General features: G+C 41.6%; 1 protein-coding gene across 2 annotated transcripts in view; it reads right to left on the bottom strand.

The window, feature by feature from the left end:
- Positions 1 to 848: 848 nt before the first annotated feature.
- Positions 849 to 24,842, bottom strand: part of TFCP2L1 (transcription factor CP2 like 1) — a 38,528-nt gene continuing 14,534 nt past the window's right edge. Inside the window, exons 3-15 of one of the 2 annotated variants that reach the window (XM_062004938.1) lie at positions 20,728 to 20,804; positions 19,031 to 19,136; positions 18,657 to 18,763; positions 17,804 to 17,956; positions 16,808 to 16,918; positions 14,996 to 15,087; positions 13,599 to 13,647; positions 13,409 to 13,502; positions 12,431 to 12,521; positions 11,667 to 11,767; positions 9,481 to 9,623; positions 7,408 to 7,459; positions 849 to 6,961 (exon numbers count right to left, since the gene is read on the bottom strand). In XM_062004938.1, the coding sequence (XP_061860922.1) occupies positions 6,924 to 6,961; positions 7,408 to 7,459; positions 9,481 to 9,623; positions 11,667 to 11,767; positions 12,431 to 12,521; positions 13,409 to 13,502; positions 13,599 to 13,647; positions 14,996 to 15,087; positions 16,808 to 16,918; positions 17,804 to 17,956; positions 18,657 to 18,763; positions 19,031 to 19,136; positions 20,728 to 20,804 (1,214 nt within the window). In that variant the 3' untranslated portion in view covers positions 849 to 6,923. Of the gene's footprint in view, positions 6,962 to 7,407; positions 7,460 to 8,069; positions 8,157 to 9,480; positions 9,624 to 11,666; positions 11,768 to 12,430; positions 12,522 to 13,408; positions 13,503 to 13,598; positions 13,648 to 14,995; positions 15,088 to 16,807; positions 16,919 to 17,803; positions 17,957 to 18,656; positions 18,764 to 19,030; positions 19,137 to 20,727; positions 20,805 to 24,842 lie in introns of those variants that run through there. The other variant, XM_062004940.1, reaches the window with a different exon arrangement.

Below are 24,842 nucleotides of genomic sequence, written 5' to 3'. Positions count from 1 at the left end.
ACTTTGCATATGAAGTTGGTGTATATGTTGCATTTTCAAGTTTTGTGATTCAAATACTTCCTCAGCAAAAGCAAGGTGACAAAATTGCTCTTGAGGTCACATCAGGTGAAGTAGCATCCTTACATAGCATTATATGCTTTGCCTTCACATGAAGTTTGGCTGCTGGAAGATACTGTTTGGGAACTGGGCTCCATCTTCGCCAATTGGAAAATGACAGAGAATATCTGTCAATCTCCTGACCATGTATGTTATTAGATCCATGGCTTAACCCAGTTCTTCCAGCCAAACCACTGTGAATGTTTCACATCCAAACCTTGCTGTCCTTTCTCCAGCATGTGTCTAACAGCTGCTAAATGGGACAGAGCATTGCTACCAGGAAGGACTATCTCTGAAATGCCTGCGTCCTCTGAGACCACTGCAAGACCAAAGCCAGCAGTCATCTCACACAGCTTCTGCTCTATAGCATATGCTTGTTGTCATGACTTCTCCAAGAACTAGGTATTTCTCCTCACATCTTGACCAGGATTAAATACAAACTGGTCATCACATTGTGCTGCAGAGAAATGAAGTCAGTCTCAACACAAAGAAAACACTGCAGGACGTTCAGTTACAGCTGACATTCTCTCACTAGCACTTTGCAAACTCCACTTGCAGTGATTTTGAGTGGGGGCCCAGCACCTTACAGCTGCATGATGAGGAGGAGCCGATGCCAAGGCTCTGCTGCACCTACCAACGCCAAGCAAAGCAGAGACAAAACTCGTGCTTCTTACAAACAGGTTTATTTGCATTTTGACTGGAGCACAGATTCTAGATACAGATTTCTTCTGCACAACAGTACAAGAGCCAGTGCAAAATATGCTTTTTCTTTTTATTCATGTACAAAAAAAAAAACCAAACCAAACCCAAAAACCAACAAATGAAAAGACAAAGAGTGTGGCAGTATTCACTCACAAGTGGTACACCTCAGCCTCCAACCAACCCTCCTCCACTTGCCTGTCACGCTGACTCCATGGTCAGCATTGCCTGTCTCAATTGGCTGCATTGTCAGTGAAGAGAGGTAACTCCCCTAAGCCCATTGAAAGATAAACACTCATCCCAAGGAAACCAGGACAACAGCAGGCTACTTAAAGTTGGAGACACCAGCTGCTCACCAATGTATCCCTCCCAGGGAGCAGAAGAATTTTGAAGGAATGGCAAAAAAAAAAAACCAACCCAAACCAAAGTACAAATCAGAAATGCACAAAAAAAATAGGCACCAGCCTAACCCATTTGTTATAGAGAGGCAAGGATGTTAAGATAGCCCTCCAGTCTGCCTTCTCATATTCACCCACAGTAGTGATGACCAAGGCCAAATACTCCCCACTTTGAGTACCCTGTGCTGTCAAACAGACTTATAACCTTAAGAAAAATATTTCTATTAGTAGCATAAAGCTAAACCATTCCACAACTGGAGAAGAAAAAGAAGCTACAGACTGAACACAAGCATTTCTTTGAGAACAGTCAAAACCAGAAACAGATTAAAAAAACCCCAAACCTGTCGCAGTCATCCACCAGACGATTGTTAGAGTTACAGCCAATGCTTAAGCAATACAACATTGAGCTAGGAAAGTCATGGTAGGGTTGCTCTGCTTAGGGAGTAGCTCTTCTTAGTTTACAAAGCATTGGGCAATCTATTTCTCTTTAAACTAATTTTCAGAAGCTGCAATATAGAACTGCAGTGTTAGTGCAAGAATATGCTTTTCTTCACCAAGGCCTGGGATTTATATTGCAGAAATTCACCACATTTATATCACTGCAAGTGTGCCATGTCCAATCTAGTGTTGTGGACTCTTAGATTTCTACCCAGTGAATGACTGGATTTCAAAGCTTGATCAACCAGAGTCTTTTACATTGAACTGTAATTAAACAAAGCAGAGTACCAGTTGAAGCCAAAGAACACAAGTACTCAGCACATATATGTGTTGATACAGAACAGTATGTATGTGTGTATATATATATATGCATAAATATGTATATGTTACATAAGGAGAGTGCCATTCAGGACTTCTCAACTGCAAGAATCCTTTAACCACCTCCAAGTCTTGAAATTTCAGCCCATTAAATTTCACACCAAGACAATGAGAACTTCAGTATTTTCCAGATTCAATTATATCTATTTTGGCCAATTAACCAAGCAGGGCCAGCTGAACAAACAGGAGCTTTCATTTTAACACCACCAGTCCTACCACCTCAGGCAGATGGAATAAACTTCTGTCACCAGATGTTTTGCCCCTTCCCTGCTCTGCAGTTGTGTATCATGGGCGGTTCTGTGAGTTCTCAGACCATCACCAGAGTTCTTCTAACTGATCTGTATCAATCTAGTCAATTGTCAGAGAAAAAGCCACAACTTATGAAATGATTTCAAACTGCCAGTATGGATCCAATGCAAACCCCAGGTTTATACTTTGCAGTATAAACCATCAGCTGGAGTCATATTTGTTTTACTCATGTAACAGTTCTGCCTTTTCATCCCCAGGCAAGCCCACTTCTACTCGTACTGGCTGTTACCATACACAAAACCTAAGAGCTGGACAGTTGGGGGATACTAAACTAGTCATTGTAATCCAAAAATCCAGACCTTACAAAGATCTGCTGTACAAATGTCACATATAAAAATGAAAGAAAAGAAGTCACATTTAAATCACTTTGAGCAGAAGGTTTCATCTGATACTTTACAAAAAAAGAAAAGAAACAGGAGCAGCAACAACAACAACAAAGTAACAGGCACTTAAGAGCTAAGTTAACACAAAACCCTTTTGGATACTTCAATGAGAGGGAGCTACTCTTCTCCCTTACCTTTAACCTATCTGGAACTTAGGTAACCTGGCCAGATTAATCTTTTGTGCTTCCTGCAGTCTTGAGGAAACAAAAGCTTCTTTCTGGAGGCTGTCACAGCCCCAAACTGGGCAAATAAGTCTCTCCAGGGGCAACTGGCCCTCTGTAGCCACAGGGAGAGTCTAAGATCACCTGCCACTTTCACACATCAGACAATTTTCTCTCCTAACACAAGCCACTAAAACCCTGAAGGCTTTGCTTGGTTCTCACATGGACAAACTCACCAACTTCAACAGGGCAAGGGTTTGTTTTTATGTTTTTGGGAGGCAGAGGGGAAGGTTCATTGACAGTCTAATCTCACACCAACATTGCTCTGACCACTTGCACTGGCAATTCAGCCATGAACGCTCATGGCCCCTTTGCTAACGTACAACAACCAGTTGGTTACACAGCATCATGCAACAAAGGCAAAGGATGTAACCTGCTTTCCTAACACCCTCAGATGCATCACAGTCTACACCTTCCTTGGGGGAGGGCAGCAGACTGGGAGGCACTGATCTCCTCTCTCTGGTGATCAGTGATAAGGTACAAGGGAATAGAATGAAGCTGCACCAGGGCAAGTTCAGGCTGGGCATTAGGAAAAGGCTCTCCATGCAGAGGGTGGTCAGTCATGGAACAGGCTCCCCAGAGAAGCGGTCACGGCACCAAGCCTGTCAGAGTTCAAGAAGCACTGGGATGGTGCTCTTGGTCACATGGGTTAGTTTTAGGCAGTCTTGTGAGGTACAGGGAGTTGGATTCAATGATCTTCTAGGTCTCATGCAACTCGAGATACTCTGTGGTTCTAAGCTGAAGACACCTGACATTCTCCTAGACACCAAACTACCTGTCCCATGTCTTCATGGGCATGTATGTTACCTGATGACAATACTCCCAAACTTCTGCTGGGACTACAAAGGTTCAATATGGATTAGAACCACTCTGTTAACTAAGTATAGGCCTTAATCACACATTGAGGTTGTAATGCTTTACAAACAGGCCAACACAGATAAAATAGTAGGGCCCACACAGTAGGACATTCATAATCCATGAGATTGTTAGCTCTGGTATACCTTCTGACAGCATGGAAAGTGGAACAAGATATATTGTCAAATTCACCCCTCTATCAGTGTAAAATTGTTTTATTTTTAAAAATCTAAGTCTAACAAGGCCCTAACAGAGTTATTTTCTGTTCAAAATTAATCAGTCCAATGCTACTGAAACACGATTTGCCTGGACACATTCCTATGCGACCTGACCTAGATGAACCTGCTTCTGCAGGGGGTTGGACTGATGATGTCTAAAAGTCCCTTCCAACCCCTACCATTCTGTGATTCTATGATTATGAGGACTTTTTCATCTAATACCTTATAGGCAAAATTTGTTTTTAAAGTCATCAAGAACATATTTTTGTTTAAATAAGCAAATGGTTCTCGGTCCCAAAGTCTGGGAGCAACACTACCTCTATGTTTTCTTCACACTGCTCTGTTTCAGTATTGCTGTCCCCTGAATTACAAATCTAAGTGGCTACAGTAACAGCTACACTCATAGCAACTCTAAGGTTTTTATTTAAACCCCCTTCATCAGGTCAGATTCACCTTCCCGAGTTGCATATCATTAACAACCATGCCATATATTGGGCCAGTATTACAAAACAGGATGAAAAAGCATAGCCAGCATACATCTTCCAAAGCACCTTCCACAAAAGAAACCAAACAGCTGCCAGTACACAGGGGCATGCTGGTCCCAGCTGTTCAAAGAAACAGCTGGAATTGATGTCCTGTTTTCAAAGGCAGCTGTAACTTGTGGCCACAACCTGGATGTCTGAGAACCTAGGGCCAGGGGATCCCCAGTTCCACATGCACAGCAGTGCAGAGCAGGCTGCAAAGCCAGGGAGGTGACACGGATAACATGGCAGTGTCAACCTTGACATGCATCACACTTTCCTCTCAAAAAGATGGTGTTTGCCATCCTCCATGAAGGCATTTCTTCTCTCAAAGCTTCCCCTGGCCTCTCCATCTGACCTCCTCTTTCTGTCAAGACACCACTTACAACCTCCTCACCTATGCAGTCTGGTGCTCGACCAAGAAGCATCTAGAGCTACTTCAGTTCAGGGAGAACCACCACCATGTCCCAAAGCCTGGGCATCCCTTCTGGAGGAGCACTAATCCATGGAGTATGCAGAACAGCCACTTGAGCAAGATGGTGCCTAAGCAGACAGTTACTCAACTATCTGAGCTGGCTAAAGGCATTGTAACACCACTTTCTTATTCTAGTAAATTGGTGGGGATGGGTAGGCTTTTTTGCTCAAAACCTGATGCTTTAAATGAAAAAAAAGGTTGGTTTGTTGTTTTCCTCAGTATTTTGCTATTTCTGTTGGGAAAACTTGAAACATAACATTTTTGTCAGACAAATATCAGTCCGTGTCTGTCCGAATTCCTCTGGTGTCAGATGGGAGCTGTAATTCACAGGCTCCATGTCCCCCTCTTTCCCAGAAGGCTGGGCTCCTGGGCACCCCTCCAGCCTTCATGACGCATTCCCCCTTTGACTAATCCATGGGAAAAGCATCATGGGATCTGTAACCCATCCAAAGAGCTCGGTCTCAAGGGAGACACAAGCACACAAGGCACTTGGATGGTAATTTCTGAGGTCTGCAACAGTAGCTCAAACTGATTCTGCTTTAAGGGCCAAATGGATTTAATTAAACATTTCCATTTCAAAAGGCTAGAACATTTTATTCAGTGTTTTCCAGTCAACAAGTTCTCTTTTTTAAAAAAACTTCCAGGAAAATGTGGGGTATTTCAGCTTTCCATCTCAATTCAGAATGAAATCAAACGTTCAGGTATCAGAATTTCATGCTATATGGGCATTCAGTTTGGGAAACAGCCTTACTAATCAGCTGCCAAAAGCTAAATTACTCCATTCACGCAAGAAGGGTGTGACACAGTTTGCCTTTGACATCAGTGGAAGACACTTTTTCAGCTTAGTTGAGTCTGGATGGAGTCCTAAAAGACCAAGGGAGGGTGGAGTTGACCATAGTTGCAAATGTTTGAAACAAGAGTCAAGAGTAAAGCAAGAAGAATATAGAAACAGCAACTAAGATGATCTGTTACCTGGACTCAATCAAAACTCAGTTTTACTTAGTAACAAGAGGGGGAAAAAAATCATTCAAGACTATAAAACCCAGTTATAGTAAAGATAGAAATTAATCAATGCTTTGTAGAGTATGATGTGAATGTCATGAGCTCTACAACCTTCAACGTCCAAAATATATCCTCAGAAAGCCTTTATATACTCCATGCAAGGAGACTATTCCAAAGCTAAAGCTACAATATGGCAGTGAACTGCCAGCCTCAGGTTGTCTGTCCTCCCTTGAACTCTGCATGGGTATTACAGAAGCTCTGTCAGAAGAGACCAAGGTCTCAGGACTTTGAGCACATCTACAGGTGGAGAGGAGCCAAGAGCAGGCTTTTTAGGGTTGACACTTTGGGTGAGGACTGGGCATCAAATCTGGGCACCAAATCTCTGCATTGCCCAATCTGTTTTAGGGTGTAGCCTCAAGTCTTCCACCTCAAAGAGTAAAAGAGGAGCCCCAGAGAGCCTACATCCATCAGCAACAGGGTGTGTGTTGAAAGCAAGAGAGCACTCAGAACAGTAAATAAATCAATTCATCCAGCCATGGTGGGTCTAGAGAATTGTTTTTTTGTTTATCTTTCATTTCCCTTTAGTACAAGGCAGATGTTTCTAAGTAAGAAGTAGAAACCTTGACAATTTTTAAGACTGAAGAGGAAGGGAGGGAGGAAGAAACATGTATGAGAGCTCTGAGGATGTTCTCAGCTCCAAATAAACAACCCCTCTCCTCCCCCCCTCTAAAAAAAGAGAAAAAACCCAACAAAATCACACCACCAGAAAATGTATATCTGTAAAAGCAACTTTTCCTTAAGCTGTTTGGTAATTCTTAGTTCATAGGAGCATTTTATCCAGAAGGTTCTTCACGTTTCCAGTCTAGGTTGTAGCAATCTCAGTGAGGCACTAAATTTTAAGGCTGTTAAAGTCTTTCTTGTGCAGCACGGTCATTTTAAAATGATGTGGTAGCCATCATTGCTTTCAGCTGTAACAAAGAAATGCAAATCACTTTTTCATTGCTTTTAGAAAACAGCACAAATACAGAACTCCAAATTTCTTCTTAGGTAGTTTGCAGTAGTTTGGACTATTGTTCCACAACCCACTCACGAAAAGAAAAATCACTGTTGAATATCTAGGTCAAAAGTATTGACATAAAAAATACAACATGCTAACTGTCATCTTTTATCATTTTACTAGAACATTTTCTGCTTGTTTATCTCAGTGTTATCCATGGATTTATGGAAGTTTTATAGCAGTGTAACTGAGAGGAAAGCATAGATCAATCATTCTGTCACACTGTAAGTTGATGCAACACCTTGACTTATACTAAATTAGATTCCTTATCTTTTCAGGAGTTTGTGATAATGTTTAGTACAATTAAAAGGAGCAATTATCTCTAGAGCCACATGTAATAGCAGCAGTAATACATACCTTTTAATGTGCTGATAACAAAACAAGATTCATCTTGGAAGTTTTGTACCATCTGAGGGTAAAAGGAAAACAAAACAAAAAAAATCACAAGATATTTTTAGCAAATATATTTAAGCTTCTTTCAGTGCCAGTACAGACTTTACAGAAGTAGCAAACAATATCTGGGGTCTAGTCCCACAAACTTCTGAGTAACCCTGCCCACAAGATTATCAAAGTACACGACTGAGTGTTAGGTCTTTGCAGCTGCCAATGTGCTTAAGAGAAGCTCATAGTAAAGTGCCTGCCTGGAACTGCTCTAGCTCAGTCAGAATTTTACCATTCTCTCTGCAGCTCTTGATGCTTCATATTCACCTACCACTTCAGTTAGTCTATTAAAGATGATGCTCTTAATTGCCTTCAGTGAAGCTACACTAGTTTAGAGAGGATGAAGGCAGTCCCTCTCCTGAAAACCAACAATGGTAATACACATTCAGCTGAATGATGAAGCTCAATTGAGCTTACATTAGCATCTCAAATAACATCTAGAAGATGATTGGCTTTGAGATCTGGGCCCCTTGCTGAATAACAAAATATTGGTACTGTAAAACCATCTCAGCAGCATCCACCTGGCTATTTTGACACAGCACTAGTATAGATGCTGTGTTTGCAGGAATCATTTACCTGTTTGTATTTTGCTGAGGCACAGGAATCTCAATGAAACTGCTGTGAGAGGCAAGGCAAATCATGGGAAGCAAGATCAGCATCTAAAGCTATTTGAGTTATTCATGAGAAAAAAGTAGATTTTCAGAACACATGTAGGTTCTAGTGAGGCCTCAAACTAAAGAGATGAGTTAAAAGGTTCAGTTGACATCAAATCTAATCTGAAATGCTCATTTTTACTTTCATCCTGAATCAATGTTTCCTCTCATCTTAAAGTAGCTATGTGGGACAGTTACCTTCAGGAGGTGTCTCATACAGTTGACGCAGATGCTGGACACCCAACTTCCAAGAGGAGGTGACCAGAACCTCTCTGATCAGCTCAGAAAATTCAGCTTTAAGCAAAAACCTTCTCCTACCTACTGAGTACCATTCAAGTAGAGCATTTTTCAGTGCTAAGTTCACACAACAAATATCCTTTTCAACTTAGACAAATCTCTCTATTCTTTTACGGGCTTAACATCCAACCCCTGCTCCTGCAAATCAAACCTCACTAGCCAGTCTGTGTGTCTGTGCCTAATGATGCATAAAGTACATTCATAGAGTGCCTCACTCTTGCCACTGTAGTACTAGAACAAGAAAAAAAATATTAAAAAAGCAATAGATGTTGTTAATAATTGACTCAAATAAATACTTAAAGCCTTATACCCAAGCTGGTTCAGGCAATTCCCTATCAAGAGTTGCCTCCAAGCACTTTAAACCATAAAGCATCAAGGTTTCAGATTTAATCAGGCTGAAATAGCAAGGAGACTTTAGGAATATGCATTACAGCCTTCAATTTAGGCTCCAGTTGAGACCTATGCTCTGCTTCATTTGTTTTAACAATGTTTCTTATAAATGAAGCTCCTTAAGTGATTCTGGTGCATGAATGACTAAGTAATATACTTTGGGGGGAGAAGAGGAAGAAGGGCAACTCACTATTACCCTGCAAACTAATGGAATGGACTAAATTAAGCCATCATATGGGACACAAACAGCTAGCAGAGGTCCATTAAATTATAGCGTGCACTTACACAGCACCAACTCTGACCCAGGGGCTGTAATCACTGGCCGAGTTGTAAGACTAATTGCCCTACAGATTTTCATACTTGCCTCCTTTGGGAAATGTTTCTATTTCATTTTAAAGGTTCTAACTTTAGATCTTCACTTCAAAATTTGTGTTTTGTTTCAGTCTCAAAGAAAAACCCAAACGCTGTTCTACAAAAGACCTTAAAACCACACCAAAATCAATGGTGTGCATGATTTTACTTTAACTTATTGGGGTTAATAACCTTGCAAAGCTTCCTTAAAGATTCACTCTACAGTTTAAAGGGTCATTCTGACTTCAAGAAGTCAGACTACTGTTACAAACTCTGGCATTTAGCATTAACCCCTTACTTCGTTGCTCACTAATACATGGATTCCTGTGGGTCCCTGCCGATAGATTCGATTTATCTGCTGTGGAGAAATGCTGTACAAGTTTGCAATCTTCTCCATTAACTCCAGCGTGGTCAATTCTTCCAAGAAGATTGCATGATACACTGCAACAAGTTGAAAGTAATTACAGAATTAGAGAGTAATTATAAAATAGCAGCTACAGATAACACCAAGATGCTCAAGATCAACAACAAAAAGGGTTTAAGATCAAGGTTCAAATGTCGACAGTAGATAGACAAGGTTGGTACCTTTAAAGCAGCTCCTAAATATCCAGCATGATGACTTGTAGAAAAATGACTGTATATGGATGCAGTGGGCAAACAGAGCATACAACTTTTGCCCAGAGGAAAACACAGCGACTAATGACATCAAGTATGGGGCACTAAAAAAAAAACCCTTTCCTAAAGATGTTAATCTTTGTTAACACCTTTACTAACATAAAGATGTTAGTATTTCTGGATAACCAACTTTTACTGAATTCTGCTTTTTAAGTAGATCAATTTATAAAGCACATTCCATTATAAAGCAAAACACATGATATTATGTTGCAAAAGTATCAGCATCTAGTAAGATGTTAACCCACTGAAACCAAGAGCACAAGCTAAAGACTATAATGTATCACATAACTATAGATAGATGACAGTATTGCTTTTTAAACCCAATTAAATTGGTAGAAACAACTAGGTAGAAAAGCTGTGTCTCACAAATACTATGTGCAAGAATTAAGGACAAGCTCTGTTCTCATTTGTGTGTATGATATATGAACATCATGTCGTAAAGGATAGCAGTGAGTCCCCAAAAGCTTGACAGGATTTAGGTTGGAAAAGACCTTTAAGATCATTGAGTACAACTGTTAACTCAGCACTGCCACATTCATCATTAATTCACATCCCTCAGCATCACAGCTACACGTCTTCTACATACCTCCAGGGATGGTGACCCCACCACTTCCCTGGGCAGCTTGTGCCGGTGTCGTAACAACCTTTTCAGTGATTTTTTCACCCTAATCTCCAATCTAAACCTCCCCTAGTGCCACTTGAGCAACTTCCTCTTGTCCTGTCACTTGTAGCTTGGGAGAAGATCTCAACCTCCACCTCACTACAGCCACCTTTCAGCTAGCTGTAGAGTGAACATGTGTCCTCTCATTCTCCTCTAGTTTAAACATCCCCAGCTCCCTCAGCCACTCCTCATCAGACTTGTTCTCAAGACCCTTCCCCAGCTTCATTGCTGGTCTATGGACATGCTCCAAGACTTCAATGTCCTTGTAGTGAGAGGCCCAGAACGGAACACAGCACTCAAGGTGCAACCCCACCAAAGCCAGGTACAAGGGGATAATCCCCTCCTTGGTTCTGCTGATCACACTATTTCTGATACAGGCCAGGATGCTATTGGCCATGTTGGCCACCTGAACACACTGCTGGCTCACATTCAGCTGCTGTCAATTAACAAGCCCAGGTCCTTTTCCACTAGGCAGTCTTCCAGCCACTCTGCCCCAAGCCTGTACTGTTGCATGGGGTTGTTGTATCCCAAGTGCAGGACTCAGCACTTGGCCTTGTTGAACCTAAAGCAATCGGCCTTGGCTCACCACTCCAGCTTGCACAGGTCCCTCTGAAAAGCCTTCCTGCCCTCAAGCAGATCAACACTCCTGCCCAACCTGGTGTCATTTGCAAAGTGTTTGAGGGTGCACTCCATCTTCTTTCTCCAGATTGTTAATCAACACATTAAACAGAACCAACCCCAACACTGAGCCCTGGGGAACACCACTGGTGAACCACTTCACAAGTTCAAAGAATTAGAATCTCATTTTAAGATATACCAACCTTCCATTCCCCAGAATAATTTTAGACAAACCATTACCTAATGCAAATTGTGGGTGGGAAGGTTGTTTTTAAGGCTACGGTCCCTTTAAAGAACCAAACAGAGATTTTGCTGTGGCATTCTGCAGATAGCTTGTAAATTGGGTCTGTTCCCCAAGCAGATGGTACCAGCTGGAATCTGTAGCCCTGAAATTATACAAAGTGGCAGAACTGGGAAAAACAGGACTCTTTAAATACTCAGGACACCAAGCTGTCCCACATAGGAGCTCAGGCAGAATGCAGCATTCTAACCAGATATGTGTTTCACAAAATGCATATGGAAAAACTCACCACAAAGACTGCCATCTCCATTTTCTCGTTTTTGGTGGAGATGGGACCTGCTTTGCTCTGGCTCTTGACAGACATAAATTGTCATCTTGGGCCTTACATTTCTATGGATTATTAAAAAAAGGTTAATGAGATTTTCAGTAGATCTAAAATTGCTCCAGTCAGCTACCAAACCATGAGAGATGGAATCATTCAGGCTATGCATAAATAACCAAGGGATAGTCTTGATGCTGGTGACCAGATTTCTTAGGAAGTCTAGTAAGACCCCCCATGGGAGGTGATGGTACAGGTGATGGAACCTTAATCTCTTAAGGATCAGATAAGAATAAACAGTTTACAGCACTTGCCAAGCAGCTCGTCACATCTGCCTTAACAGATTTGAATTATCATGAATTTAAGATGTTATTGCAATGAAAGCAAGTTTAAGAGTCATTTAAGGCTCCAGTGGTTGGTTGTTTTGTTTGTTATCTGTAATGGAGATGAAACACAGGGTATTTTAGGCTGTGTCTCTCATGAAGTGGACGGAAGCCACCAACTGGTAGCAACTAAACTACTGGAGATCTGCATCATGCTGCTTCATTTCAGCAACATTTCTGAGCTGTGCTTGGATTTGAATACTATTGTGATGTCCAACCTCTAAAGATGATCTCTCTGAAGTGTTAGAAGCAGGTATAAACACTACAACTCTGGGATTAAGTTCTAATTAACACTGAAATTACCAAGGGATGCTGCCATAACGAAAAAAATAGGAAGGAAGTAGTACAAACCTTCCTTTGATTGCATTAAAGAGCCGAATTCCATCAGCAGGCCCACAGATTTGAACAAAATCTTCTTTGGACATCTTCAGTAAGTCAGCACCTACATATTTCAAATTGATTTTTTTTCAGAAGTTAGGCAAATCTTAGCTTCCAAATTGTGTGTTTGGGCAGCAGGAAAGGACAAGGGGAGAGAATCTACAAAGCTAAGTCACACGGATTTGCCTAGAGAAGCTGCAAACTCAGAGAATTGTACACTGCAAATCAATTAGTTTGAAACAGAGCTAGAAGCTGCCAAAAAAGCAGTGCTACACTGGAATATATTGTAGCCAACTCAGAGACAAGCTAGATATTTAACATTGCCTGCTAAATGGCCTAATTTTCTCTAAACTGTCACGTTCATCAGGTTATTTAATCATGTTGCAAGTCAGAGAGAGGCTCCTTGGGGTTTTAACATGTTTAACAATTTCCCCTTCCACCATCTTACTGCTGTGTACAACTACCTAACGGGAAGGCACAGTGAAGATGGAGTTGCAGATGAAGCCAGACTCTTCTCAAAGGGGCACAGGGACAGCATGAAAGTCAGCAGAGAGAAGAGGCAAAACACTGATTAAGTATAAGGAAAAAAATGTTTTCACTGTTAGAGTAAGTCAAGTATTTGAAGAGGTTGCTTAGAGAGATTGTGGACTTTCCAACCTTGGAGATACTCTAGCACAACTGCATGAAGCAGTTTCAAGCAGGGGGCTGCACCTAATGAACTCCAAAAGTCCCTTCCATCTTAACTTATTCTCTTCCATCTTTAGTGACTCCATATTTCTACAAACTGTTTTGGCAAATGCTAACTAATCTAAGATCAAAAAAACAGCCACACTGGGTATCAGACCAGTGATCCCATCAACAGTGGCCAGCAGCAAATGCCATTGATACAAAGCATGAGCTGCACTTACAAAAAAAAGAATAAAGATAAATAATTGGACCGTTTAAACTCACCCGAAAAACTTGAGAAGAGTCTACAGAATGGAGAGAACCTATTACGATGAAGCCACTGCTGGGCATCTTGAATAGAAGCAGAAGGAAGGAGGTGCTACATTGCAAAAAGAATAAGAAGGTCTTGAAATGAACTGTTCACCAGTGTCCTAAAAAAGAAAAGCACCACATTAACATGATCTCAAGTACTTACATCATTGCTGGGAGGCAGGAGCTCCACTTGGTGGGTTGGAGAACTGTTGCTAAAAAAAATTATACAAAGTTGGAAGAGAAAAAAAACCATTATTTTAAGCTTTACATTGCAGTGTTCATCCTCTTCCCCTTCCTCCATTTGACTGTACTGTCACAAGGTACATACCAAATTGGCTTCTTTCTCTATCAGATTTTTAAAAAGGTGGCCAAAATTTGGCTCAAGACAAGAAAAAAAAAAATCTCTTCTGAGCCTTTTGTTAGTCAGTTGAGGTCCTACACAACAGAGAGGAAAACTCACTCTACTGACCGTACTCAAGCTTTACCATACAAGTGACACCATCTAAGCAAGGAAGTCATGACCTACAGGGTGGCTGAACTCAAAATTTCTGAGTCAGAAATTCCATAACTAAATTCACTGTCTAATAATGATTCTTCACAAAAATCGAATTAAGAACAATACAATCCTGGTGTTATCTTCAATATGGTAAATTGCAGTTTAACTACATTCCTCAAAACCACATTTCTGCTAAACTCTCCTAAAACATAGATAGGATTTCAAGGGTTTTCCCAAAGAGTTATTAATCTACCACTGGAAGAAAAACGTTCGACAGACCTCTCTACTAACACCAACTTTTGAGTTTGGCCTTACTCATAGGTTAAGGTTGCTCATTGAAAAGTTGTGATACACCATTGATTAATCAATAAGCTGTACAGGAAAGTGACAAGGCTGCAGAGTCCTAGAGGAGGAAAATAAAGGCCTACATCAAATTCCTAGGGAAAAGTATATTGCAGGGAAGACTCAGAAGTACCAAGGGACCCAGCTGTATAATTTCTATCATCAGATAACATCTTGGGTGTTTCAGGACCATTAAAATTGTTTCTTTATAACAGCTGTATTAATTAAACATGGCTCCTGTTAGTCCTTTATTCTGGAATAGCATCTCAAAACCCAAGCTGTTTTGCCCCAGACAGGTTTTCTCTACATGCCATTCAACTGGGAATTCAGCACCCCAAACTACCGCTAGAAATGAAGGAAGCAATACCAACTTTGCAGAGGTGCTTAAGGGCTCTAATACTGTTGGCCAGAAGATACTGGGAATTTCTGGTACAGGGCATAGTATGTTCTCTGACCTCCACAGTAGAGAGGAAATTCATGGCAGTAATTGCCTCATCACCTCCCAGCCATTGAATAAGCAGCAGACACACCAACAGTACTCTGCATTACAGAATCTAGAACTCTTGGGTGTCTTAAAGGGTTTTGTGGGACATATTTTCTCCTTTGTAGGAAGGGTGGTCTGACCCCTTCTTCCAGGGTACAGAATACACAGATACACAAAACACGTGCACACAAAGGCTATCACATCAATGGGGAAGATAAAGCATTTATTTGTTACATACCCATCTCCAAGGTTAAAGCTGTTGGGAGAACTGTTGTAGCTTGGAGATGAAGCATTGTTCATTTGATAAGGCACATCTGGCCAGGGAGAGCACTGTTGGAAGAAAGGCAGCAGGGATACTTTCATGAGGATGGAAATAAAGGATTCAGTTCTCCTCTCATACCACATTCATGCTGTTGCCACGCCACTAACTTCAGCTCATCACTCCTGCTGGGAGGAGGAGACGGGCCATGGATTCTCTATGCTGCTCTCCAAGCAGGCTGTCAGGGGGCCAGATTGATTCCAGTTGTGCATTCCACATTTCTCCCATTTCACAAAGCCTGTCCCCAAATAACACTGGGCCAAAGTGTGCACAGCTGTAAGTCAGAGCAACGCTAGTAAGTCAACTCAGACTGAAGGCAGAAATGATACAGAAATACCCCTGGTCTCAATTATAAATCTCTAATTAAATCCAGGCAAGAGTGACAAATATGCTCCAGTGGCATTGCTTCAGGTTTGTACCAGTGAAGGAGTAGAATCTGAATCAGCCTTCTAAAACCTCTGGCTATTAGTCAAAGAGCCAGAGTTATAAATGGGTACTACATGGAGAAAATTTGAGATAGATAGAAAGCTACTAAAAACCTTCACAAATATAGGTCAAACTCCATATTCCATTACCATAGTGTAAACCCAGAGTAACCCAGCTAGAACTGGCAACTCTGTTCTGAATTTAAGCCACTGTAATCAGTGGGACAAATCTAGCCCAGTGGGACTCTTTGCCATCAAGGGCTCAAGAAAAGGCTCTGTAGTATCCTTGTTTGCAATGATAAAAAGAAGTGCAGCTTTGGAGTTTTATCATCTCCACAAATACTAGCAAATACTTTATTATCTCCACAAGCAGTAGCAAATATTTAACTCTTTGGCAACCCACATTTCCCCATGCAATATGTCAAAGTGCATCAGAGCTCACAGGGAGAGTTTGGGATCTGTCAACTCAGTAGAATTAGGTCTGTGTACACAAGAGCCTAGTTAACAACAGCCACGTTGAATTAGAAAACATGCTGGTTGCTCCTGGCAACGTGAGGAAAACTGAGTGGGAGGGACTGGATCTCACAAACAGGAAGTTTATTTTACTTAAGAAAAACACCTCATTTTTGGAAGTCCATGAAGTCTCTTCAAAAAAAGAAAAAGCCACCCAAGAACTAAATCAAATGACAAGACATTCCCATAGGGAGGTGGAACAGCACTTTTAAATCACTATCTTGAGTTGTATTGCTTAGTATTCCTAAAGCCTGGGGTAAGCTTATATATCCATCTTAGTAGCAGAAACATACATCTGTATGTCAGATGCATAAGGCATTCAAGATATTCCTAGAGTACAAGCCAGAATTTTCAGAGATCTTGTATGCAACAGCAGCTGCATAGGCATGCTCACAGAAAAACAGATTGATAATTAGTCAAACAGCCTATTCATCTCGTTAAGTGCCCCATCTCCAAGGTGAGCTTCTGCCAGACAGCTCTGAAGAAAATACTTCATACAACTGGCAGCTAACTGCCATGACAAGTGCCCAGAAGCATGACAGAAAATAGAGAAAAGGTTTCTTTAAAAGCCAAGCTGCTAAGACCTGGTTTATGCTCTGAAACCTAAGAAGCTTCAGCATCTTTTATAAACTTCAACAGTGATGGACATTTTAAGACTTCACTCTGCTCTCAGTTTCAATCAGATTTGGGCATATGTGTGTCTACAAGACAGTCACCAGGGCTCAGACTGAATTTTCTCTCAAATCTGTCTCCCAATATGCTGAAGTAGTACAATGTGTCTAAAACACATTACCTCTGTGAGAATAGTCGTCTCATAGGAAGGCTGATACTTCTCCTTCTCTTGGGTGGTCTTCTTCTCCATTTTTTCCCTGTCAGTCTTCTGTTTTCTGTCTGCTCCTTTAGGCTATAAAAGTAAGCACAAGCTTTCCCTTATGCCAAGTACTACAAGCTTGGAGACAGATGCCAACAGATTTTTTTTCTTCTGATCTTTTCACAGAAGTTTTCTTTAGATTTATGGGCACTCTACATACAGAACAAGATCAGATCTGCATTTTCTAGACAAAAAAAAAAGTCAAGCGACTCTACTCTTTCTGTAACATCCCTCATTAATGCCTATTGCAATTTCAAAATAGGCTGACCACAGCCCTGAGACTTGGTACCAGCTATTTCAGACCATAAGCCCCATGAGTTATGCACCTCAAGTGGATTTTGTACCTTCTCTTCTGGTCACAGGAGTGAAAATGGAGCAGCAAATCCTCTGAGAAAAACAAGCCTATGAAAAACTTGTTGTTAAGTAGTTACAGGTCTGCCATACCCAGACTGGGAGGTTCAGAGACGCTTTCTCTCTGAATCTTTACCTCTGCCAGGTAGCATGGAGAGAATTCTGCTGCAACAGGCAAAGGGTATTTAAGCTCTCCAAAACATAATGTCATTGTTCATGGAGGATTGAATCATATAAACTGGAGATGCCGTAATGTCTTAATTGCCTAGGAGCATCAAGACACAGTGGATACACTAAATATCTCAGTATTTGTATAGCAGTCAAGGCACAACAGACTGGCACAAGCTTTAGTGCAGCCCTTGGGTCATTTGAATTTAACTACAACGCTCTGTAGTTCAGTGTTTAGGTCACTTTGTGTGCAAGAGTCCTGTTTAAGATCTCTAAGCACACCCAGTTAAAAGTCTGTTCTTTTACTCCACTATTTGCATCACTCCTACACAATTTAAAAATCTGTTCATCTTCCTATGTTTTTATCTAGTTGATGACAAAGCCAAAACTACCTCATACCTTGAACACTTTGATCTGGCAGCTTGCAGAATGCAAGTGTTCTGTGTATTCACCATTTTCATTCTGCTTAAAGGTATCGATTTGCACACGGAAGGGCACTCCTTTCTCTCCTCCATGTTTCCGTGGGGTAAATTCTGTGCTGATGCAATGTACCTGGCAAAACAAAAGTTGTTCTCATCTCTGGAGACTGTTGGCAGCTGTGCAATTCTGAACTTCAGATTCTGCCTTAACATGAGGCTTTGGCTCCTCACGAGAAAATAGGAGAGGCAGAAGAATTCATATGTTTTCATTTCTGTTCCTTGGGACAAAACAATTAGAAGAACAAGCAGCCCGGAAGGAAACTGGGCACCAGGCAAAACATCCTTAAGTAAATCCCATACACAGATTAAAAACAGACAGTTGGCATTTGGGATGCGAAACACTCAAGAAAGCAAGCAAAACTAACAGGTTGGGAATAGTTTCCTCCAGATAAAACTCATGCTTAGAAAGAAATATCATTTTTTAAAATAAGATAGACTCTTTGTTGTAGCAGTTGGCACTCCAAAGCTAGCAAATGGCTAGCAAGTTAGTTTCACAAGTATCCTACAAATTAATTATACATGACTGTCACTTGCATTTGTACATTATCATAGAATCATAGAATGGCAGGGTGGGAAGGGACCTTTAGAGATCATCTAGTCCAACCCCTCCGCTGAAGCAGGTCAACCTAGATCAGGTCGCATAGGAACATGTCCAGGCAGGTCGAAGACCTGCATCCTTCTCTCTTCTTCACATTCTGGCTACCTTAACTCTCCAGGTCTTTATAAGATATGTCACCATTGCGTTTACCACAGGAATGCCACTTGTCTCTTACCTGAATAAATGCTGAGGCTCTCTTTGATGGATCCCACAGAAATTCAACAGTGTTCAATTGGGTTGGGCTGGCTCTGGGATCCAAGATACCGACTGACAGCGGAATATCTGTAGAAGAAAACCCCTAAAATTTTAAAAATATTAAATTGAAGAAGAGAAAGCATTTCCATACAATTACAAGATCCATGTGAAAAGCCAAGCTGCCAATGATATGTCTATCTGAGACCTGTAGTGCTCGGTCTCCACCCCACTCCAAGACATATAGGATTCCTACAGCAGTAAGATATGAAAACCTAAGCACACATGCAAACACTCCATATGCCATTCAGCATCTCTCCCAAATGCTGCACGAGAACCACAATGAAATAGTCTCACCTATATCAAGGATGCGATCCCCTGGCCGACTCCACCTCCAGCCCTCCAGCTGCTGATGCTCTGTGTACTGCAGGCGTCGATCGTGGAAAACTACACGAATTATGCTCTGTTAAGAAAAGATACCAAGATGAACAATGTGGTCCAGAGACCCTTCTCTTGAGATGACTTCAGTTTTCCAGCATAGAAGCAAAAGCTGATCTGTTTCATGTTTCTCATCCCCATTCATGACGAGAGGGTCCATCTAAGATACCCATCACTATGTTTATCAGATTCCTAAGGGACTCCTGAGAGAGACAGGAGCATGCTTTCCCCTTCACAGGGCACATCTACACTCCGTAACACAGCCCTGTACAGCTTTCTGGGATCTGATCTGGAAGCAGTACAGCAATGCCCACCTAATCTGAGGTGTCATGCTATGTAAACATCACTGTACTGCCTCCACATCCAAAATGGCCCATGTGGGGGTAAAATGTGTCTGTACCATGCCCCAGACCCAGTATATTCCATTCTGATTAGCAAATGTGAAAGCCAGCTCACCTGTCCCTGCACTAGTGGAGCCGACATGCCCAGATACCTTGTCAGTGGGAATTAAACTTGATTCCAGCCATCAACAGCCAGTCATTGGATTTGCCCCAGCATAGGTAAGCAAATATAGAATAAGAAAGCTTCTTTAACAGAAGAATTTTCATCTCTGGTCTGCAATGGGGCAGCCGTGTCAATAACTGGAGAGAGAAGGCTGGAATAAGGGCAATCCCCATGGCAGATAAGTCCAAAGTACTCCTAACTAATAGATCCTTTTGTATATTCAGAATGCTACACTTGCATAAGTTAATGACCCCTTACATCCCAGTTTCTCAAGTCTATGCTCCTGTTGGGGACTTCTGTATCAAATGAGTGAGCAATTTTTGCCAATGAACCTGAGAAACACCTAAATCAAATCCTAGCTCCAAGAAGCAAGGTAGCTACAAAGGGAACACCTCCAAAATTGGAATCCCAATCCACATGCCTCTTGATATGGGCCAAAAGACAAACAGGGAATTAGCTAAACTTGGACAAGACTTAAAATGTAGATTGGAATCCAAATTTTGCAACTAGTCCCCACTTCTGAAAGAAATCCTGAGGCAGAACAGCCAAGAACTGTGGAGAGGAAGGATTGAAGGCTGGATCCAGAACCAAGGTCTGGACCAAAGCTTTTGAATTTAAATTGTTTTGGGAAGGGGGAAACAACAAAAAAATTTCCCCAAACCAAACAATCAAATTCTGTATGTTCATAATTATGCCCATTACCAAAGTAAACTGGAGCTATGAGGAACATGCAAGTCAGAACTACATAAACACCAAGGTCTTCCATTTGACATGTAACAACCCAGACATATTGCTGGGGTTTAAAAAGGAGACAAATCTGCCTCTCAGCAGTTTTGACCATGTTCACCTCTGAACTTTGGGATTCCCCTGAACCCAATATTCACAGTGAAACTCTAGGGTCGTGATCACAAACAGAATAAAGGTTCCCCTGAAGCCCTGTAAAGCCAAGCTGCATAGTCCCGTGAAACTAGCACTCAACAGCTCCATCAGCCCTGCTCCCATTAAAAACAATGGCAAAGTATTTTCCATTGTCTCAGTGGGAGCAAGGTCAGGCCCTTCATTAGAGGCTGTATGTAGAAGCAGGAAGAAAAGAAATCTATGTTTCTCCTTACCTTTACATATTTTGTGTTTAAATCTTGAAACTCTCCCAATTTCCTATTCTCAAGTAGACGGATTTCATAAGACTGACCTAGAGTTTAAGGAAACATTTCCAAGGTGTTTAATACGTTGTAGCAATGAGAGAGTCATGCTGGCTAATAAAGCATAAGTTTGATCAGGGAAAGCTCATTTTTGGCAACACAACGCATTTTGCCCCAGTAATCGAGTAGGCACAAAAGCACAGCAGAAATCTGAGGGGAAGGCTAGTCTTTTGGCAGCTAACAGCTCACACTCAGGGCATCAATCACAGTCTGTCACCCAGGGCTGCTACACTTTTCTGGTCACCCTTGAGAAAGTCACCAAGGTCATTTGTGTCCCCTCCACCCCGTGTCACATGGTTGTAACAGCACTGCCTTTGTCCCTTCTGCTGAAGCAATGGTTGTGTGAAGACCTGCTGGCACAACAGGTCTGGGCAGTATTCTGCAGAACACAGCAACCTGGGCAAAATCTTGCCTTCTTCAGAGAGCAGTCAGGCCTTTAAGGTGTTTCAGTGAACCAGAAATACAAGATTTGTTCCATAAGGCCTTGACCGTGTCTGTCTAGGACATAAACACTCCTTCAGACATGTATGTGGAAGACTAATGGGTATTACAGCATGTGCAAGGGCCAGTTCTGGGAAAGGAATTCATATGCCAGCACCCCACCACCACCCCCTTCAGCATAAGAAATTTAACCAGTTCAGTGCAATTTAGCTAACTGGTTTGTGAATTAACATTTCCCTCCAAGGCTCACAGCAGACAAAAGACAACGATGTCTCAACACCTTAGCACAAATAGCTAAGACAGCACAAAAGCTCATTGTATAGGACCAACTCTTTACAAGAAACCTGCAGCCAATATAGAGGCAAGCAGGATCATTAGAATTAATGGAGCATATTTATACCTCATAGCTAGTTTTTCTTGTTCATCCTGCTATTCTCCCTTTCACTGAAAAATGTTCAGGGTATGGCAAGGCAGGCGCCAAGAAAGAGATCAGTTTGGGTTTGTTGGCTCAACAAGGATCTCTGCAGAAAACTGCAAAGCAGGTGTATCTCCCCCTAAGCAGCTGCTACCAGTTGAAACAACAAAAAAAAAGCGACATTTCTCAATCTAGATGTAGAAATCAAAGGCATACGACAGCAGATGTGTGAGAAGGGCACTGTGTTTGAGGCAGATTCCCTTTTGGGAATCCTAGTTCTTCCAGTTGCCTGCCTGAGAACAGACTATATCAGTACGGCATAGAGATAATTGTGCTTATTCAGCTGGCTGGCCAAAGGAAAAAAGGAACAAAATAGGCCATATTGAAACCCCAAATGTGTGCACAACACTCCTATTGATGTCAATAGGAGTTCTGCAAACAGGAAACGACCCTTGAATCCAGTAAGTGGCTTACAGCATGAGGAGAGGTCATAAACCATATGACCTACCAAATTAAGCACTAGAGACACGCACAGATCTTAACTCACCTCTTCAGGTAAGTAAATCCAAATGACAACAGTGACCTCCTTTTGAAGGCTGGTGGACAACAGAAGTGGATTTTGTAAGCCAGAGTCCTGAAATTGAGGACTTCCACACTTCTGCTCACGAGGCTTTGTCACGCTCCCACTGATAGTTGTTACTATTGTTCACTTGGCAAGCTTTAGAGAGATGTGTGTATCTCCTCACACAGCCCACGGTGTTGCATTACCATAAAAAGGTCAGGCTCAGGTTCAAACATAGAATCATTTAGGTTGGAAAAAAACCCTTAAGATCAAGCCCAATTATTAACCTATCACTGTCAAGTCCACCACTATACCACGTCCCTCAGCACCACATTTGTTGTACAATGTACCTGTGTATATGTTGTACTTGTGTGGCTATGTTGTTTGAAGTACACAGCTGCTCAAGAGTGCAGCCTGGGGATAGATTTCACCAGCTAAAGAGCGACTGCCTCAAACAAACTTACACAGCCAAGCACCTCTTGCACTTACAGTTCATTCCCATGAGGCTAACTAATCATTATAGAAAATGAGTTTAGGATTTGAGACCATAAGCATACAAGAGACAGTAAAATATAGCTATATATGTACTCAGATGGGGTAATGGAGACAGAGAAACTAGTGCTGTAGAGGAAAAGTAATGGTTGAACCATATGCACTGCCAGGCATTCAGTATCTCAGGTCTGAACAGGTTTTTGGGACACCTTTGCACACTGATATACACTTCTACCATCTTCTTAGCTTGATTTGCTTATTTGTAGTTCCAATGAGACCAAAAAACATATATTGTCCATGATCCTTTCCAACTAACAGCAAGCACTCAGAAACTCTGCCCAGAATGGTGGTGGGTGCCCCATCCCCAGAAATGTGGAAGGTCAGGTTGGATGGAGCTTGCAGCAACCTGATCTAGTGGAGGGTGTCCCTGCTCAGGGCAGAGGGGTGGAAATGGATGGTCTTAAAGGTTTTAATCCAAATGAGTCTATGATTCTATGATTTTTCTGACCACTTTCACGAGATAGGAATAATGTTGCCACCTGACAGATTGCAGGCACCACACATGTCCTGACAGGAATGATTCAGCTCAGATGGAGCTAGAAACAGATTCTGCCCCTTGGTAAAAAACAAACTGTAGTGGAAAGAGTTAATATTAAATGAAAAGCCAAAGAGGAAACAAAATGCTTTGATAAAAGATATACAGGTCATCTGATGTGAGCCCTGGAGCTTGTTTTACGCCGTGAAAAGCCTCAGTCAAAATGGTATTTTATGCTTACTGCTTTCCCCTTGACCTCTGGATGTTTAACTCCAGTTACTACACAGAACTGCTATGAAAACAAGACTGCTCCCAGTCAAGTTTCAGAAAACATGCAGTTTATTTCTCTCTCTGTGGAACTCAGTGAGAATTTGCTCTTAATTCCTCACAACTCTGTTATATATGTGTGTTGCTATCAATTTTTAGAAATATGTTCTCCCTACAACTTATTCCAGTAAATTCATTGTTTTGTGGCCAGTTGCAGCCATAGTTTATTAGTATAGCATGGACAGTATTCAGATATTTTAACTTTTATAGCACCAAACTGCTTGGCTTATATTTTTTTCCTTGAAAAAATACCTCCCAAATTGTGTTTACTCTATGTTTTCTACCATTACTACCAGCGAGACTCCTGAAATGGTGAATTACAAATCTCAGCCCTGCAATTATAACAAATTCAGGGAAAAACAAGCCCTAAAGAATGGGTACTTGGATACTGAAAAACAGGATCCCTTTGTAAAACAAAACAATCATTGACCTAACCTGAAGAAAGCCAAACTCCCCCTGGTGTCAGAGAGCAAAGAAGCCGCTCAGAGCTCTGGTACACAGATCACCTACGAATCCTTCATCAATGGCTCACTGGCACTAGCAGGTATAGACTGACAATTCTCTGCTAAAACGAAATCAGTAACAGATCATTCTTACTGGGGTATCTAAATCTCTAAAGAAATGTGGCTGCCAGTCTGAGTAAAACAAACTGTATTGTCACTTCCCAAGACAGATGGCTTGTTAAACCCAAAATATACAGCTGAAATACAGGGTTCCCCTATACTGGGTTTTTCCATCTGTCTCAGAAATACAGATTAATACAGGTTAAACTACAGCTTTACAAGTCAATGCTTGGTGGTAAAGCTGGAGATGGGGGCAGAGGGTACCGACACTGAGACTTTGCGGTGATTTGATTGAGTCGTCTGACCTTGGCCAGGGTTGTATTTAGTCCTCAGCTGAGAAGGGTTTAACATCCACTGGGCTCAGATGAAGAAGAGCCTGAAGAAAACATCTGTGGCAATGGAGAGAAGTGATTGCAGTTTTAGAGCAGCCTCACTTTACCAGGATAGTCTTTACCAGGACGATACTCAACACTGCCGAACGTTAGCCTTAAATGCAGAGCTAATGACCAGCAACTTGTTGAAACCCTTCTTGTTCCATGCTCTCAGCACTGGCCATAGCTTCACCACCACAGGCAACATGGGTTCAAGATTGCTTCAAATGGTGTCTAGTCACATTATAACACTGGGCACACATATACAATAGCACCCAAAGCATCTCTGTCACTACCCGAAGAGTAAAGGCTATTTTTTGAA

Source organism: Colius striatus, chromosome 11, assembly GCF_028858725.1.
Source record: "Colius striatus isolate bColStr4 chromosome 11, bColStr4.1.hap1, whole genome shotgun sequence".
Classification (NCBI taxonomy): Eukaryota; Metazoa; Chordata; class Aves; order Coliiformes; family Coliidae; genus Colius; species Colius striatus.
This window is presented reverse-complemented; position numbering and strand designations above follow the sequence as displayed.